At 38.1% G+C, this 16,688-nt stretch overlaps 1 protein-coding gene across 7 annotated transcripts in view; it reads right to left on the minus strand.

The window, feature by feature from the left end:
* The window catches only part of Pafah1b1 (platelet-activating factor acetylhydrolase 1b, regulatory subunit 1 (45kDa)), a 77,558-nt gene that overhangs the window by 6,375 nt on the left and 54,495 nt on the right, over nucleotides 1-16,688 (minus strand). For all 7 annotated transcript variants that reach the window (XM_013503490.1, XM_013503491.1, XM_013503492.1 and 4 more), the window contains 5 exons: nucleotides 16,142-16,348; nucleotides 7,941-8,109; nucleotides 5,762-5,864; nucleotides 4,480-4,708; nucleotides 2,895-2,996 (listed from right to left, as the gene is read on the minus strand). In XM_013503490.1, coding sequence (XP_013358944.1) covers nucleotides 2,895-2,996; nucleotides 4,480-4,708; nucleotides 5,762-5,864; nucleotides 7,941-8,109; nucleotides 16,142-16,348 — 810 coding nt within the window. The remainder of the gene's footprint in view (nucleotides 1-2,894; nucleotides 2,997-4,479; nucleotides 4,709-5,761; nucleotides 5,865-7,940; nucleotides 8,110-16,141; nucleotides 16,349-16,688) is intronic.

Consider the following 16,688-nt stretch of genomic DNA (forward strand, 5'->3'; position numbering starts at 1 on the left):
ATAGGAAATATATTTATGTATTTCTAACTTTAAGAAAAAGATAAAAGGTTTAGAACAGCATACTTCAACAGGGTAGTCAGCTATATATGCCTGTCTAAATATGAACTACTAAAAAAAAAATATGAACTACTAAAGTTAAAACAATTCAGTTCTTCACACTCATTAGGCACATTTCAAGAGCTCAATCATTGCATGTAGCTAGTAGCTATCTTATCTATAGAATGTCAAGCACAAAGTCATACTGATTAGCTCAAGTCTAAAAAAAAAAATACTTGAGCTGGGCATGGTGGTTCACACCTGTGAACCCAACACTAGAGAGGCTGCATGAGGCAAGACGATCACTATGAGTTGAAGGCCAGCCTGGGCTACATAAGGCCAACCTGAACTACATAGTGAGACCCTGCCTCAAAAAAAAACCCAAAAAACCCCTCCCCAAAAGAAATTATACTTGAAAGGTAAAGCAACACAATCTGAGGGTGATTTTTATTTTTTAGGTTTTCTGTACATTTCTAAATTTTCTGATAATAGAAATGACTACAGATTTTTGTTTGTTTGTTTTTCTGAGACAGGGCCTCACTATGTAGTTCCAGCTGGCCTTAAATTCTTGGCAATGCTCCTGCCTCAGTCTCCTGAATGCTGGGATTAGGCATGTGCCATGATACCTGGCTGACAATATTTTTGTAAAAGGAATATAAAATTTATTTATGCATTTATTTTTTTTGTGTGTTTTGTTTTTCTTTTTTTAGACAGGGTCTCACTATGTACTTCAGGCTATCTTTGAACTCACTATGTAGCTCAGGCTGGCCTCGAACTCCCAGCGATTCTCCTGCCTCAGCCTCCCAAGTGCTGGGATTACTATAAGGATGTGCCACCATGCCCAGCTTTAAAAAGAGAGAGAGAGAGAAAGAAAAAAAAAATATCAATCTAGAGGGAAAGTTTTGTTTTGGTTTACTTTGCCCTTGTGCTTGTTTAAAATACTTTGGCTATGGGGCATGGTGGTGGACACCTGTAGTCTCTGCGCTCTGGAGCCTGGAGGAAGAGGGTTGCTGAGAGTTTAATGCCAGCCCAGGCTAACAGAGTAAGTTCAAGGACAGCCTAAACTATATGGTGAGACCCTGTCTCAAAACACAAAACAAAACAAATGATGAGTGGACGAATGGGATCATTATGTATACTTAAAATGTACCAATAAATTTAATTAATTAAAAACAAAACAGAACTCTTTGGTCTTTTACAGTGACCTATAAATGTCACCCAACACTAGCGGTAGCAGCTGCTGTAAGAAGTCAAATCACAGCTGGGTATGCTGCTGCATACCTGTAATCACAGCACTGTACTAACAAAGTAGGAAGCTGAGGCAAGGGGACTGCAAGTTGGCAGCCAGCCTGGGCAACTTAGCAAGACCTTATCTCAAAAAATAAAAGGGTTGGGGATACAGCTCAGTGTGAAGGTTCTGGTTTCAATGTCCGGTACCACATTCACAAAAAAGTCAAACCACTTTTCTCTGGTCAACTCAAAATAATGCAGGAAGAGAATACTTCCTCCTTTAGCTGAAAAATAGGAGCCAGAAACCTCCTGGGGAAATTCATGATGACCTTCATATTTACTGATGGTGGAGTATAATATTTGATTTTAAATATAGATCCAGTTTTCTCATAGCAGCATTGTACAACTGAACCCAGCTCAGAACACTACTAGGGATCAATTCTTTAAAACAAAATTTTTTTGGTGATACTAGGGATTGAACCCAGTCTTCCCACTAAGATAGTTTCCCTAGTTTTTTAATATTCTGAGAAGGTCACATCGAAGTACTTCTTTGCCCAGACTCTGTTTGAACTTGCAATCCTCCTGCCTCAGTCTCCCAGAATGCTGGAACTATGGACATGTGCCACCACAACTGGCCAAGAGTCAATTCTTTTCTTTTCTTTTTTAAAGAGTCAATTCTTGACAATGCTTCTATGTGTCTCTCATATTCAGTTACTTCCATGTATGGTTAGCACCCAAAGAACCTCTAAACAAATCTGGATGCCAAATTATAAAAACTGCTATTATAATAGTAATACCACAGATCCTCTTGGAATTCCTTTATACAAACCAAAATACCTAGAATCTCCTCTATATTTACATAATATCTCTTCTTCATTTATATAATCTCACATGGAAATTCAATGTTCCTAAAATGAAATAGCATTTCTAAATAATAAAATTAGAATGATTAACTTTAGCTTTTTTTTTTTTTTTTTTTTTTCCCCCCCGGTACTGGGAATTGAAGTCACGACCTTGCACTTGCCAGGCAGGTACTGTGCCACTGAGCTAAATCCCCAGCCCCAGAATGATTAACTTTAGACTGGTAACATGAACCAAATACACTAGATCACATGAACAAAGAGGGGGCAGTTTAAAAACTCATATAAATACAGTGTAATAGACATAAACATCTTCAAAACTAAGTCTATAAAAATTTTTTTCCTCCAAAGAGATACCTTCTTGAGACAGGGTCTCATATAGTTCAGAGTTCAGACTACCCTTGAACTCACTATGTAGCCCAGGCTGACCTTGAACTCACAGTGATCCCTTTGCCTCAGCCTCCCAAGTCCAACACACCCGGTTCTTTCCAACTACACACAATTTTTTTAAAGATACAGTGGGCTATGATCTCCCTTCCTAGCAATGACTGGCTTGGTAGATTCTTTATATAAAACAACATTCTATACAACTAACTTTCGTATTATGATACTAGTAAAATTACTACAGTTTAAGGAAAAACATCTTTATAAGAAACCAGAATAGTTTAGATTATTTAATAAGATACCACAAAAGAATCAAATCCAAAAAGGTATAGAAATAGTGAAGATGCAAAAAACAAACAAAAAACCAATGAGATATAAACTTACAAGAGTCATAAGGCACATGCCAGTACTGACATCCCACATCTTAATAGTTTTGTCTCTAGATCCAGACAGCAAGAAGGGCCCAGGCTTGCCACTTTTTTTAGTCTGCAGAAAACATAAACAATTTTCCCATGTAAGAAGTTAGTTAAGGACTTTAAATGACTTCTACTAAGGACTCATCTATATATCCAATTTTGTAAAATACTTTGTTTTTATCTATTGAAATACACAAGTCTTTTGACACTATTTAAACTACTTTAGACTATCATGACTTTTAGACTACACAGGAAAGACCCAGACAACACCAACATATTTACTGCTTAAAACTTCTGTAATCAGGGTTGAGGGTGTAGCTAAATTAGAATGCTTGCCTTGCACATACAAGGCTCTGTTTTGTAATTATAAACATAACGAAGTCCAATATAGCAGGGGAATACCAACCCAATTCTGTACTCAAAAAAGATTTTAAAACTATCTAATTCAATTTTTGTATGAAGTTCAACCAGGATAAAATTTTATGATTTGGTAAAAAACCACCACCAGAGGGCAGTATAAAGAATTTGAAAATGCAATGGGTCAGCCAAAATAGAACACAACATTTAAATAAAGATATTAAACATAAAGACTGAAGTAATGAAGAATACAAATAATCACATGCAAATCTGACAACTCCAGATTCAGCTAGTACTTTGTTTTCTTCTTTTCTTCCCGTACCAGCAATCAAACCCACAACCTTGCGCTTGCCAGGCAGGCGCTGTGCCACTGAGCTAAATCCTCAGCCCTCAGTACTTTGTTTTTTTTGTTTTTGTTTTTTTTTTGGTTCAGTTCGGGAACCGAACTCACGACCTTGCGCATGCGAGGCAGGCGCTTTTGCCGCTGAGCTAAATCCCCAGCCCCTAGCCCTCAGTACTTTGGATTTTTTTTTTTTTTTTTTTGGTCTTTCTGAGGCAAGTACTTTGGATTATTATTTTTTTTGTCTTTCTGAGGCAAGGTCTCGCTATGCAGCTCAGGCTGGCCTTGAACTCCCTTTATAGCCCACGCTGGCCTGGAACTTGCAGCAATCCTTTCCCAGCCTCTAGAGTGCTGGGATTATGGGCATGGTGCTCCACACATGGCTCTCAGCTAGTACTTTTAAAATCGAGAGTATCAGAAGCTTCCAAAGGAAAGTCTTCATTTAAAACATTTAAATACTGAATTGCATTTCATCATAAATTTAAAAATAAAATAATTATACTCATTTAAGAGCATTATCCTAAAAGAACTCTAACCTCTCCTACTAGCTTATTTTGCACTGCTTTCATCTTGTAACAAGAGCATGTCTGGCAAATTTAAGTGCTCGTTTTTGTTTTTCAGAACAATCTCCATCCCCAAAACCCATTAAATCAAGAGTCAGCCAGTAGCAATAATTGTCACCGGTTAAAAAATATAAATACAACTACATTAAAGAGTAACAGTTTCAAGGTTCAGAATTCTAGGATGCAGATTCTTAAATGTATTAATTAACAGACTTGAAACAATCAGAAAAGGTATTTAGGGTTCTAAAACATTAGCAAGAAAATCATGAAATGACATACAAATCACACCATACCTCAGATCCTGTTGCTTCAGAGATGGAAGAATATGAGCTTTCTGGAGCCCAGGAAATGCATTCTACCACATGCTCATGTTCTCGGAGCTCAGCCTTACATTCTTTTGTTGCTACAACCCATACACGCACAGTCTGGTCATTGGAACAGCTGGCTATCAGAGTGCCATCCTGATTGGGCCGCACCATACGTACCCATTCTCTGTGTCCTGTGAATGTCTTCACACAGTAGCTGGCAAAATAAACAATTCATACTGTAAATGAATCTCATCAGAATACATTCCAAAAATGACATAAAAGTAGGTATGAACTGGGATGAAGCGATAGCTCAAAGTTGGAGATAGTGGATAAAGTCAAGTGGATAAAGGTAAAAATCCTAGTTAATAGAAGGAGCACAGGCTAAAAAAGTCAAATGTCATTTAAAATAACCTAACTAAGTAACATTAAGGAGCTAACTAAATAACAAAATCTAGAAAGCAAAATATACAGAGGAATAAAATATTCCAAAACTAAACACATATAATAAACCTAACAAAAATATTTCTAACCATGCTGGGAAGAAGGTACTGTATGTTCTACTTATCTAAGCAAAACTGGTTGTAAGGTTTTATTGAAACAATCAAGTGTAGTTATAAACATAATGAAATTCAATATAGCAGGGGCATACCAGACCAAATGTTATTTACATTTCAATTTAAACCCAGAGAGAGACCGCCTAAAAGAAACCCACAGAGACTATAAGTCATTACATAAAAATGGTTCTCAGAGAGTCTTTCATATAGTGTCTCAGCACGCTCCTGTAATCCCAGCACTCAGGAGGCTGAGGCAGGAAGAGCGCTCTAAGTTCGAGGACAGCCTGGGCTATGCAGTGAGTCCAGGCTAGCCTGAACTACATATCAAGACCCTGTCTCAAAACAAAAAAGGAAAAAGGAAAGATCAAATTTAATTGGTTTTTTTTTTGAACTAAGAATTGAACCTAGGGCCTCATGTATACTAAGCAACCGCTTTACTATTAGTAGAGCTACATCTTTAACCCTCAGGGCTAGGGATGTAGTTCAGCGGCTCAAGCGCCTGACTAGTAAGCACAAGGTCACGAGTTCGATTCCCAGTACCAAAAAAACAAAAAACAAAAGACAAGACATCTCTACCCCTCAAACTTAAAAGTACATACTACAATTGTCATGGTGATCTTTCTGGATTAAAGCCAAAGTTACTGAACACTTGAAACACAATACTGTTTTCTTAGTATTGCCTTAGCTAATCCTTTTCAACTAACCCTACTTACCCAGTTTGCACTTCCCACATTTTTATAGTTTTATCCCTTGAGGCAGACACTATATGATCTCCATTGGGCATGATGGCTACTGAAGAGACATTATGGTCATGGCCTAAAACACAACACAGGAAATGTATTAAGCAATACATCACTAAGAACAATGGAAACTCAGCTTATCATGGAATTTCAAATATCACAGCACATTTTATTTTTTATTTTTATTTATTTTGAGACAGGGCCTCGCTACATAGTTCAGGGTGCCCATGAACTCACTAGTTAGCCCAGGCTGACCTCAAACTTGCACTGACAACTCCTGCCTTGGCCTCCCAAGTGCTAGGATTACAGGTATGTGCCACCATACCTAGCTCACAGAAAATTTTATATACACTGAGCTTTATATAAATTTGGTAAAATACCTAGATTCACATAAAAAAGGTAAAGAATTACTAACTTATACCACTGTTTTAAAATGCAGAGATTGCCAGGCATGGTGGCGCATGCCTGTAATCCCAGCACTCAGGAGGCTGAGGCAGGAGAATAGTCAAGAGTTCGAGACCAGCTTGGGCTACAAAGTGAGCTCAAGGCTGGCTGGCCTGAACTGCGTAGTGAGACCCAGTCTCAAAAAGATTTAAAAAAAAAAAAAGCAGAGATCATAGAGTTGGACGTGTTGACCCATGCCTGTAATCTGGCATTCAGGAGACTGAGGCAGGAGGATCACCTAGAAGTTACGGTGAGCCTGAACCCTACAGAGTGAGAGCCTGTCTCAAAAAAGAGGCGGGGTCAGGTGTGGTGGCACATGCCTTTAACCCCAGCACTCAGGAGGCTGAGGCAGGAGGACTGCTGTGAATTTGACTAGCCTGTGCTATGCAATAAGATCAAGGCCAGCCTGAACTGCATAGAGAAATCCTGTCTCAAAAAAATAAAGGAGTGGTTGAAGCCAGTGACGCATGCCTGTAATCCCAGCACCCTGGCAGGCTGAGGAAAGAGGATGGTTACGTTGTAGACCATCTTGAGCAACTTATCAAGACGCTGTCTCAAAATAAAAAAATTTTTTAAAAAGGGGTGGAAACTTTTGTTCAACCCACCATACCTCCCCATAAAGTGATCAAGAATCATCTTCCTGTTGCTGTAGATGTTCACAAAAAAAACCCACATTATTTCATACACATTATTCATATTCCTAATTAGCTATAAGTACTTTTGGAACATCTCTTATAGTCCTCATAAATATATAATTTCAACGAAAATACAATGGTTAGAAAGAACGCTTAAATACAAATGACAGATTTTATGAAAAGATCTGCCAGAATTCCTTCCCCCCACCCCCCGGTACTGGGAATCGAACTCACGACCTCACGCTTGCCAGGCAGGCGCTGTGCCGCTGAGCTAAATTCCCCAGCCCCTTGCCAGAATTCCTTTAACTGAGGAAACTTCTCTAATGCAATAATTGATATGACAGAAAAACCCTGCAAATTACACCTTCCATGCAATCACAGGTTTACTCATATGCTAAAGATAATCTACTTTTTAAAATTTTATTACTAATATGTTCCTTACACAAAATCTAAACATTCGTATTTCATAATGTTCAAATGAACTAAAAGCCTTATACAGTGAGCACCTCTTACATACCAAGATGATATAAGTACGTGATCTCACTTTATCCTTAAAACAACTGTGACTTAAGTATTATTATCTCTCTTTTCCAGACGAAAAGCTAAAATTTCCCAACAGTATAAGCAAATAGGAGGAACTTGAACCCAGATATCTGATTTTAAAGCTTATGCTACTTTCACAAAACGACACTGCCTTTGCAAACAGTCCACAACAGAACCTGGAAGACAAGCTAACAATGACAGTACACTGTATGCAGAACATTTAAAAGTGAGCAAAGAAATCTGAATTCTTTCAGTATATCTATTCCTTCTGGACTGCAGTTTTCCAACTGGAAAAAAAAAAAAAATCAAGGGGAAAAAAACTCTTGGTAAAAATAATTTAATTTTCTCTTTCACTCAATGACAGACTGCTGACCTGGCAGGCTTTTTTTTTTTTTTTTTTAATTTACAACTCTCAATCAGTGACTTATCCATGGACTGTGTACACTGAATGTTCCTCCAGACAAAGAGTTAATGCCAATACTCCCTCTCAAGTCCCACGCTATAAATTACTTGAACTATTATCCTCTTACCATGCATGGTTCTGATGCACTCAAAGCCCTGAAAATCCCATAGTTTAATAGTCATATCTGCAGAACAGGAAGCCAGAAGCTTGCCGCTGTGGTCAAAGGAAATGTCTTGTACAGAGTCTGTATGCCCCTTAAGAGTTCGTTCGAAATCTCCAGTCTCATAATCCCATACCTGTCAGGTGAAGAGAAACTTGGTTAACCCTAATTCATTACTTTCTCATCTGCATTTGTGCTTGGGAGGCCAACTACGCTCTTCATTGTCTAACTGGAGAAAATTAATTCTACAATTATTAAAACAGACTTTTAGTGTTACATTTTTGATGTTTTTAAAAACATGACTAATTATATTAGTGATAAGGTATATAAAGGAGTAAGTTATAGTCCCTTCCTACTCTAACAGCAACAGACATATTAAGGGGTTATAACAGGTACTTATAGGCAGAGTATTAGGACTAGCAGAATTCAAATATCTAAGGGCACAAGGAAAGATTTTTTCAGTGCAACATGAACAGCAAATTAATGAACAGCTAATTAATGAAGGCATGAACAGCAAATTAATAAGGCACATTAATGTGACTTTTACAAATGAAATCATAGTCACATTTTAAAAAGATTTTTTCTTGTATCTTTTTTCTTTTTTGTGGTACTGGGAATTGAACCCAGGGCTTTAAAACTGAGGTGCAGGGGCTGGGGATTTAACTTAGCGGCAAAGCGCCTGCCTGGCAAGCGCAAGGTTGTGAGTTCGGTTCCTGGTACCGGAGAAAAAAACCAAAACCAAAAAATAAAAAAATAAAAAAATAAAAAAATAAAACTGAGGTACATTCCCAGCCTTTTTAAAAATTTTATTTTGAGTCTAGGTCTCTGTAGGTCATTGCCCAGGCTGGGAGTCAAACTCTTATTTTTAAATTATATTTATTTTTACTTTTTTGTGGTGGAGGACTGGGAATCAAACTTAGGACCTTGCGCTTGCCAGGCAGCTGTTTATACCACTGAGCTATATCCCCGGCCCTGGGTCAAACTTGACTCTCATGCTTCAGCCACCAAGAGTGCTGGGATTACAGGTATGTGCCACCATGCCTAGCTTTTAAAAGATTTTCTTCTAAAAGAATAAAAATAGTTACCATGAATAAATATTAGAAACAGATCTTGGTCAAGAACATATTAAAATCTGGTAGCCAAATGCTAGTCTAAGTTTAATCTTTAAGCCGTATTAACTCCACACTCTAAAAATCAAACCACTGATTCCACTGTACCCACAAAGAATATAAACTGATTTGTGCTTGTGTATAACTCGGTCAATTAACGGAAATGTAGACAATGCACTTTGAAAATGTAAAAACCTAAACATCCAACATACTGTTAGTTTCTAAGTTCCAAATGAGTCATGAGAGTTTTTCTTTGATGTTTATCTTTTGTCTGATTATGAAAGTAAATTATAAAAATTTAAGTAATAAAACCCCAAATAATCCTGCTACCAACACACAAGGCTTTTCTACTGTTTTGTTTTTAAAGCACAGTGACAAGTATAGAGCAGTCTCCCATTACCCATGGGGCATACACTCCAAGATCGCTAGGAGATGCCTGAAACTGCAGGTAGTAACAAACCCTATGTATTTTCCTATACTTATTCAGCTATGATAGAGTTTAACTTATACATTAGGCATAGTAAGGGATTAACAACAATACTAGTAAATTGATGGGAGGGGGGAGAGAGGGGAAAGAGGAAGTAAAAAGAATTAAGATGTATTATGTACATGGGACTCAAGACATCCCATGATGAATGTGAGTTTTAAAAAAATTTTTTAAATTCAAAAAGAATACAATGATATACTATAATAACTGTTAGGTAAATGCAGTCTGTCTCTCAAAATATCTTCTTGTGCTGTATTGTAGTTTTTTGAGACAGGGTAATGCTATGTAGTTTAGGCTGGCCTTGAACTCATTTTGTAGCCCAGACTGGCCTACAACTCATGGTGATGATCCTCCTGCGTCAGCCTCATCGGTGCTGGGAGTACAGGTATGTACCATCAAGCCGGGCTTTTCTGGGTTTTTTTGGAGACAAGGTCTCACTATATAGTTCAGGTGGGTCTTGGTAATTACCCAGGTTGGCCTTGAACTTGCAGCAACGATCCTGCCTCACTCTTACAAATGCTGGTATTATAGGTGTATTCTATCACACCTGGCTGTAATACCTCTTTTTCAAAATGTAAACATTCACTGTATTTTTTAGTCACTTTCTGCCAATAGTCACTGACTTACGATTCTTCAAATTTACAATAGTACAGAAGTATTCCCATACTACCATGTTTTTCATGTTTAGTACAATATTCAATAAATTGCATGAGACTTCCAATACTTTACACACAGGCTTCATGTAAGACAATTCTGCACAAATATAGGCTAATGTAAATGTTCTAGGAATATTTAAGATACGCTAGGCAGAAGAATTAAGAAGTGTCATGTACATGTACCAACTCCCTACAATGAATGTAGTAATCATTATATGCTACAAATATACAATACAAAAATGAGATCACAGTTTAAAGTAAAAAGGATAATCTAGGCTTAGACTTTTAAATGCTTTTTTTTGAGTCAGGGTCTCACTATGCAGTTCAGGCTGACCTTGAACTCGCAGCCCAGTTTAAATGCATGTTTACCCTACAACATTTTCAATTTATGATGGTTTATCAAGACATAATCCCATCATAAATCAAGAAGCACCTATAAAAGCTGTCAATCCTCCATGTGCTTAATGAACTCATTTCTGCAGTTTTGTTTGCTAATTCTTTTGTATATTGTAATACTGTGGATTGATCACAGAACCTCCTGCATATACCACTGAACTATACTATCCCCTTAGACCTTTTAATTTTTTTAATTTTTTTTTTTTTTTTTTGGTCTTTTTGAGACAGAGTCTCACTACGCGGTCCAGGCTAAGCTCACTTTGTAGCCCAGGCTGGTACTGAACTTACAACGATCCTCCGGCCTCAGCCTCCCAAGGGCTGGGATTACAGGCATGTGCCACCACATCCAGCTTGACCCTTTGAGTAGGATCTCACAGTTGACTCCTCTGCCTCAGTCTTATGAGCAGCTAGAATTACAAGTGTGTGTCACCACATCCAGCATGCTGATTAATTTTTAAACAGTAAGAATTAATTCTGAGCCGGGCATGGTGGTGCATGTGCATAATATCAGCCTTCTGGGGGCAGCTGAAACCCCGTCCCCCTCCGATCCCCAAAAACTGAATTTAGTTCTGGGTTGGAGGGCTGATGGTTAATGAAGTGTATACGTGATTAGGAGTGGTTCTTGTTGTTTTTTATTCTTTGTGAGACAAGGTTTCACTATGCAACTCAGGCTGGCTGTGAACTAATTTGTAGTCCAGCCTGGCCTTGAGCTTGCAGTGATCTTCCTGCCTCAGCCTCCTGAGTGCTGAGATTACAGGCCTGCACCACCATACCCAGCCTACTGCTTGGTGTTAAACAGAGCCTCTCAACGACAGCCATAACCTTTTCTTCTTTTTTGAGACAGGGTCTTTTTTTTTTTTTTTTTTTTTTTTTTTGTTTTTTCTCCGGTACCGGGAACCGAACTCATGACCTTGCGCTTGCCAGGCAGGCACTTTTGCCGCTGAGCTAAATCCCCAGCCCCTAGAGACAGGGTCTTATTATGTAGCCCAGGCTGGCAGCAATCCTCCTGCTTCAACCTCCAGAATGTTGGGATTATAAGCATGCACTACCACGCCTGGCCTTTGTTTTTACACAGGGTCTCAGTAAATTGCTAAACTGCCCTTGGAATCTTCCTGCCTCAACTGTGCACCACCATGTCTGTCTATGAGGAATATCTTCTCATGTTCTTTAACACAACAGGACAACTATATGTAGTTGACAACTATTATTTTAAAATAGTAAAAATGATTTTAAATGTTCTCAACACAAAGAAACTATGTGTATCTAAGGTGATCAATATGGCAATTATCCCAATATGATCATTATTCATTGTATAACTCTAATAAAAGGTCACATTTTACTCTATAAATACAATTATTATGTATCAATTAAAAAAATTTTTATTTATATAACAGCCAGGTGTGGTGGTGCACGCTTATAATCCCAGCACAAGAGAGGATGAGACAGAAGGATCCCTGAGTTCAAGGCTAGCCTGAGCAAATGGTGAGTTCAAGCCCACCTGACTACATAGCAAGACCCTATCTCAAAAAACAAACAGATGAATCTAAGTGACAATAAGAATTAACATGTCAAAAATTTAAATGATTCAAAAATACTTTCATAGGCTAGAGGTATAGCTCTATACCTGAGCACTTGCTAGCATGTGTGGGACCCTGGTTTCAATTCCTAGCTTTTTTTAAAAAAAAAGAAAGAGCAAAGCAGAAACTTTTTTTTTAAAAAAACTACTCTCAGGACTAGGCATGATGGCACATACCTATATCCTCAGTTAGGGGTGGGAATGGGGTGGGGCACTGAGGCAAGAGAAGTGCAAATTTGAGCCAGCCTGGGTAATTTAGCAATGCTCGGTCTCAAAACTGAAGAAAAAAAAACAAAAACAAAAACAGAAAGAAGACTGAGCTTGGTGTGAGACACTGGGTTCAATCCCTTGTACGGGAGTGCGGGGATGACGGACTTTCAAGATGCTCCAAGTATGGCTCAGTGGTAGAACCTGTACTTAACATGCAATAGGTTTTGGGTTTGATCACCAGCAGCCTCACCCCTAACAGACTCCTTGTTGGGGAAAAACAAGCCTCATCTGAAGATAAATCCTTTATAATTTTTCCTCAATTCAAGTGATGCTGTTATTTTAACTGAATGGTTTTAAAAGGAATAAACCTGTTACATTTACCACATGAATTCAATAAATAACATTAACTACAGATTACTGAGCCTTTTATAGCCCTCTGCCAGATATTGTACTGTTATATATACTATCTATACAATACTTTATGCTACAGAATTTTGGGGGGGAGGGGGGTCTGGGGAATCAAACTCATGACCTCACGCTTGCCAGGTAGGCACTGTGCTGCTGAACTATACTATATCCCCTGACCTACAGAATCTTATGATACAGATATTTTTCTCTCTTTTCTTTTTTTGCAAGGCCAGGGCCTTTTGCATGATAGGCAAGCACTCTACCACTGAGCTACATCCAGCCCAACATATTTCCAATCCACTTCCCCCAAAAATGAGAAAATTAAGTACATCAAGCACTTTGCCCAATGTAGTCAGAGAATCACAAAACTCTTCATGTTTATGAACTGACTTTTCTGCAAAGTCATTCTATCATTATGTAGCCTCAGCTTTACAAAACTGAAGTCATAAAAGTGTAGCAGAAAGTTTTTCATCATACAAAATAACCCAAAGAATCAATTTATGAATGAAAAGGTTTATGTACAAAACAAAACTGTTGTAATAGTAACTGAATGGAAATAACTTCAGAAGTCAAAGGAAGACAATCTGTTCATGGTGCTGACCCTGAGTGCTCCTTTAGCATCTGGCCAGCAACATTTGAAAGCAGTTTCACTTAATTCTTGCAAAAGCATATGAGGTAGGTATTTATTATCCTCATTTTATAGGCTAGGAAAGAGAAGCATAAAAAGTTAACTTTCCCATAATTAAAATTAACTATTGTGGTACATACAGTTAGGACATGAAGCCAAAGCCAGTACTCTTGACCATGAACTACTCTATAAAGCCTCTATGTACAGTATAAATAAAATGATTTTTTTTTAAAAAACCAGGAATCAAACTTAGGGCCTTGCACTTGCAAGGTAGGTGCTGTGCCACTGAGCTACATCCCAGTCCTAAAATGATCATTGTAAAGTCATTAAAAGTGATGAAACAAAGGGCATTTCAAAAACAAATGTTAGTCAAAAGATAACAAAGCTACACTTTTTACTCCTTTTTTTTCCTTTTTGAGACACAGTCTTGCTATGTAGTACAGGGTGGCCTTGAACTGACTATGTAGCCCAGGTTGACCTCAAACTCAGTGATCCTCCTGCCTTCAGCAATCCCAGTGCAGAGATTATAGATGTGTGCCACCATGCCCAGCCTTTAACCGAATTTCATTAGTAAAACAACTATAAATAAAACAGAACATTTTAATCAGTTGTGGTATTGGAGGGGCGAGTGCTGGAGATTGAACCGAGGGCCTTGCACATGCTAGGCAAACACTCTACCACTCAGCTACATCCCCAGTTCATGTGGTATCATTTTAAACAAAAGTTTCAAAATTTCTACTCTGTGATATACTTTAAAGCAGATTCAACAGTATGAAGATGGAGTTGTAGCCCAATGGTAGAATGCTAGCCTAACACACACAAGGCCCTGCATTTGACCCTCAACACCACAAATAAAAGTAATATATTAGCCGGGCATGGTGACACATGCCTGTAATCCCAGCACTCTGGAGGCTGAGGCAGGAGGACTGTTGTGAGTTTGAGACGCGTCTGGGCTACAAAGAGAGCTCAAGGCCAGCCTAAACTGCATAGCGAGACCCTGTCTCAAAAAGACCAAAAAAAAAAAAAAAAAAGTAATATATTAATGTATTAGGTACAAAATTCTTTCAGCCTATGATGTACATATGAATTTAAGACTCCCTTACACTTATCCAGCCACCTATCCTACCACATGGATTACCAGTGCACAAGATGGAAGTCACAGATCTAGAAACTAAAGAAACCACTTAAGATCTTCAAGGAGACAGGCAGGCTGGAAATCACACTTCACTCATTACAGTTTGAAGACCCCGCTGTTCTCTGTTGAAGGGCTTTCAGGATGGGTAGAGAGGAAGAACGAGAGGTACTGCCCGTCAAAGTCCTTTTTATCCTGAACTTGGGATAAAGCTAGGTGCCAGGCCACACTGATCCATTTTGCAGGGCGCAAATGCTGGGCAATACTGCAGCAAGTGTCTTTAGTTGCACTGTCAGGGCTGCCTGGATGCCCTGAATCCGTTCAGAATGTTTTCTTTTCATGGTCATTAAGACTTTGAAGAAGAGCCGTTAAGTCCCACAGTGGCAGATCCCATGAATAAAGTGGGTAAGGACACACTGTGGTGTTTTCATTAGCCTGCCTTTTTGCTGGATGGCACTTGGCAGCAGCATTCACCATATTTTTGATATGTACCTCATAAAGACCCTCAGGAAAAAGGACTTTCAGAACTGCTTCAGAAAACGGCAAGAACAATGGGATATGTTGGAAGCAAAGGGGAGCATTTTGATGGGGATTAATGGCACATGCCTTTGAAGAATTTCTGCAATTTAAACATTCACTGTGTATTTCCATTAACCATCGTATATGTAGCCACGTGAATGTGCGCATATATGTCTATATGCATACCTACATATGTATCTCTCTATACATATCCAAATACCATTAAAAAAAAAAAAACACATAAGGAAAATGTGAAAGAAGATTTAATTTGAAGAACTGATTAATTATAATCACATTGAAGCCATGCCTACATTTTATGCTAGACTGCTGTATGTAATATACACAAATGACTCACATTTTCTTTTTCTTTTTTGGAGACAGGGTCTCATTATGTAGTTCAAGCTGGCCTTAAACTCACTATGTAGCCCAGGCTGGCCTTGAACTCACAGTGACTTTCCTACCTCATCCTCCCAAGTTACTGAGATTATAGGCATGTGCCACCATGGCTGCTTGAGTCACATTTTCTTAAACCTTTACAACTGAAACTTAAATCTGGAATTTAATATGAAATAAACATTAGAACACAGACCTACCTACATTTTAATTATGTTATCTCTCTATACATGGTTTATGTAACTATCACTTTATTATGTCTAGATTAAAGATAGCTACAAAAAAAATTTGTTCTAAAATTCTTTTGCAGAATGTATTCACCCCTAAATTACTAGCTCTATAAACCATGCATCACTTTTGCCTAAAAGGATTTTTCTTTCTCTAAGAATGAAATTTATTCAAACACAGAGTAATCCACTTCCCAACACTAAATTTATTAAAATGAATGTATTGAAACTTCCGTGTTTTCACATCCATTAGTGAGCTGACTGGTAGCACACCTCTCAGGAGCTACAGTGAAACTTCACTATCTTTAAAGTTCAGAATCGTATTACTTTCACAGTTTCAAAGAGCCTCTCATTTTTCTGTTTAGGTCATTTTCAGGATTTTTTCTTTTCCCCACTGGGTTCAAGTCTGCTTTTAACAAATACTTACCTTAATTGTAGCATCCTCTGAAGCAGAGACCATAACACTGAACACAGGATGGAAAATGACTCGAGTGACTGGACTCCTATGACCACTCAGTGCATATTTTTCTGGTGGACGGGGAATCCATTCTTTTGGGTCTCGTTTCTGACCAAGAGGGCCACCTGACGTAAATTCTTCTTTTGCTTCATTTAGCTTTGATTCTAATTCCATAACCTTGAGAAGGAAGAGGCAGTTAAGTACAGATTCTAATATATATTTTTTAGAAGTGCCCTTGGTTGGGAATGTAGTTCAGTGGTAGAGCATTTGACTAGCATGCATGAGGTCCTGAACTGGATCTCAGAATTGAAAGGGGAAAAAAAAAAAGGAAAAGAAAAGGGACAAGGGAAATAAAAGGGAAGGACAAGAGGAAAGGGGAAGTGGGAAAGGGGAAGGGAAAAAGAAAAAAAAAAGGAAAGGGAAAAAACTGCTTTCATTTTCCATCTATAAGAAACTTGAAAAAATTCTGCAATCTGCAAAGCATTTGATAAGATTTAAATAAAGTCTTAATATACTA

The sequence above is a fragment of the Chinchilla lanigera genome, unplaced genomic scaffold (assembly GCF_000276665.1).
Source record: "Chinchilla lanigera isolate Chin_1 unplaced genomic scaffold, ChiLan1.0 scaffold00080, whole genome shotgun sequence".
In the NCBI taxonomy this organism is placed as follows: domain Eukaryota; kingdom Metazoa; phylum Chordata; class Mammalia; order Rodentia; family Chinchillidae; genus Chinchilla; species Chinchilla lanigera.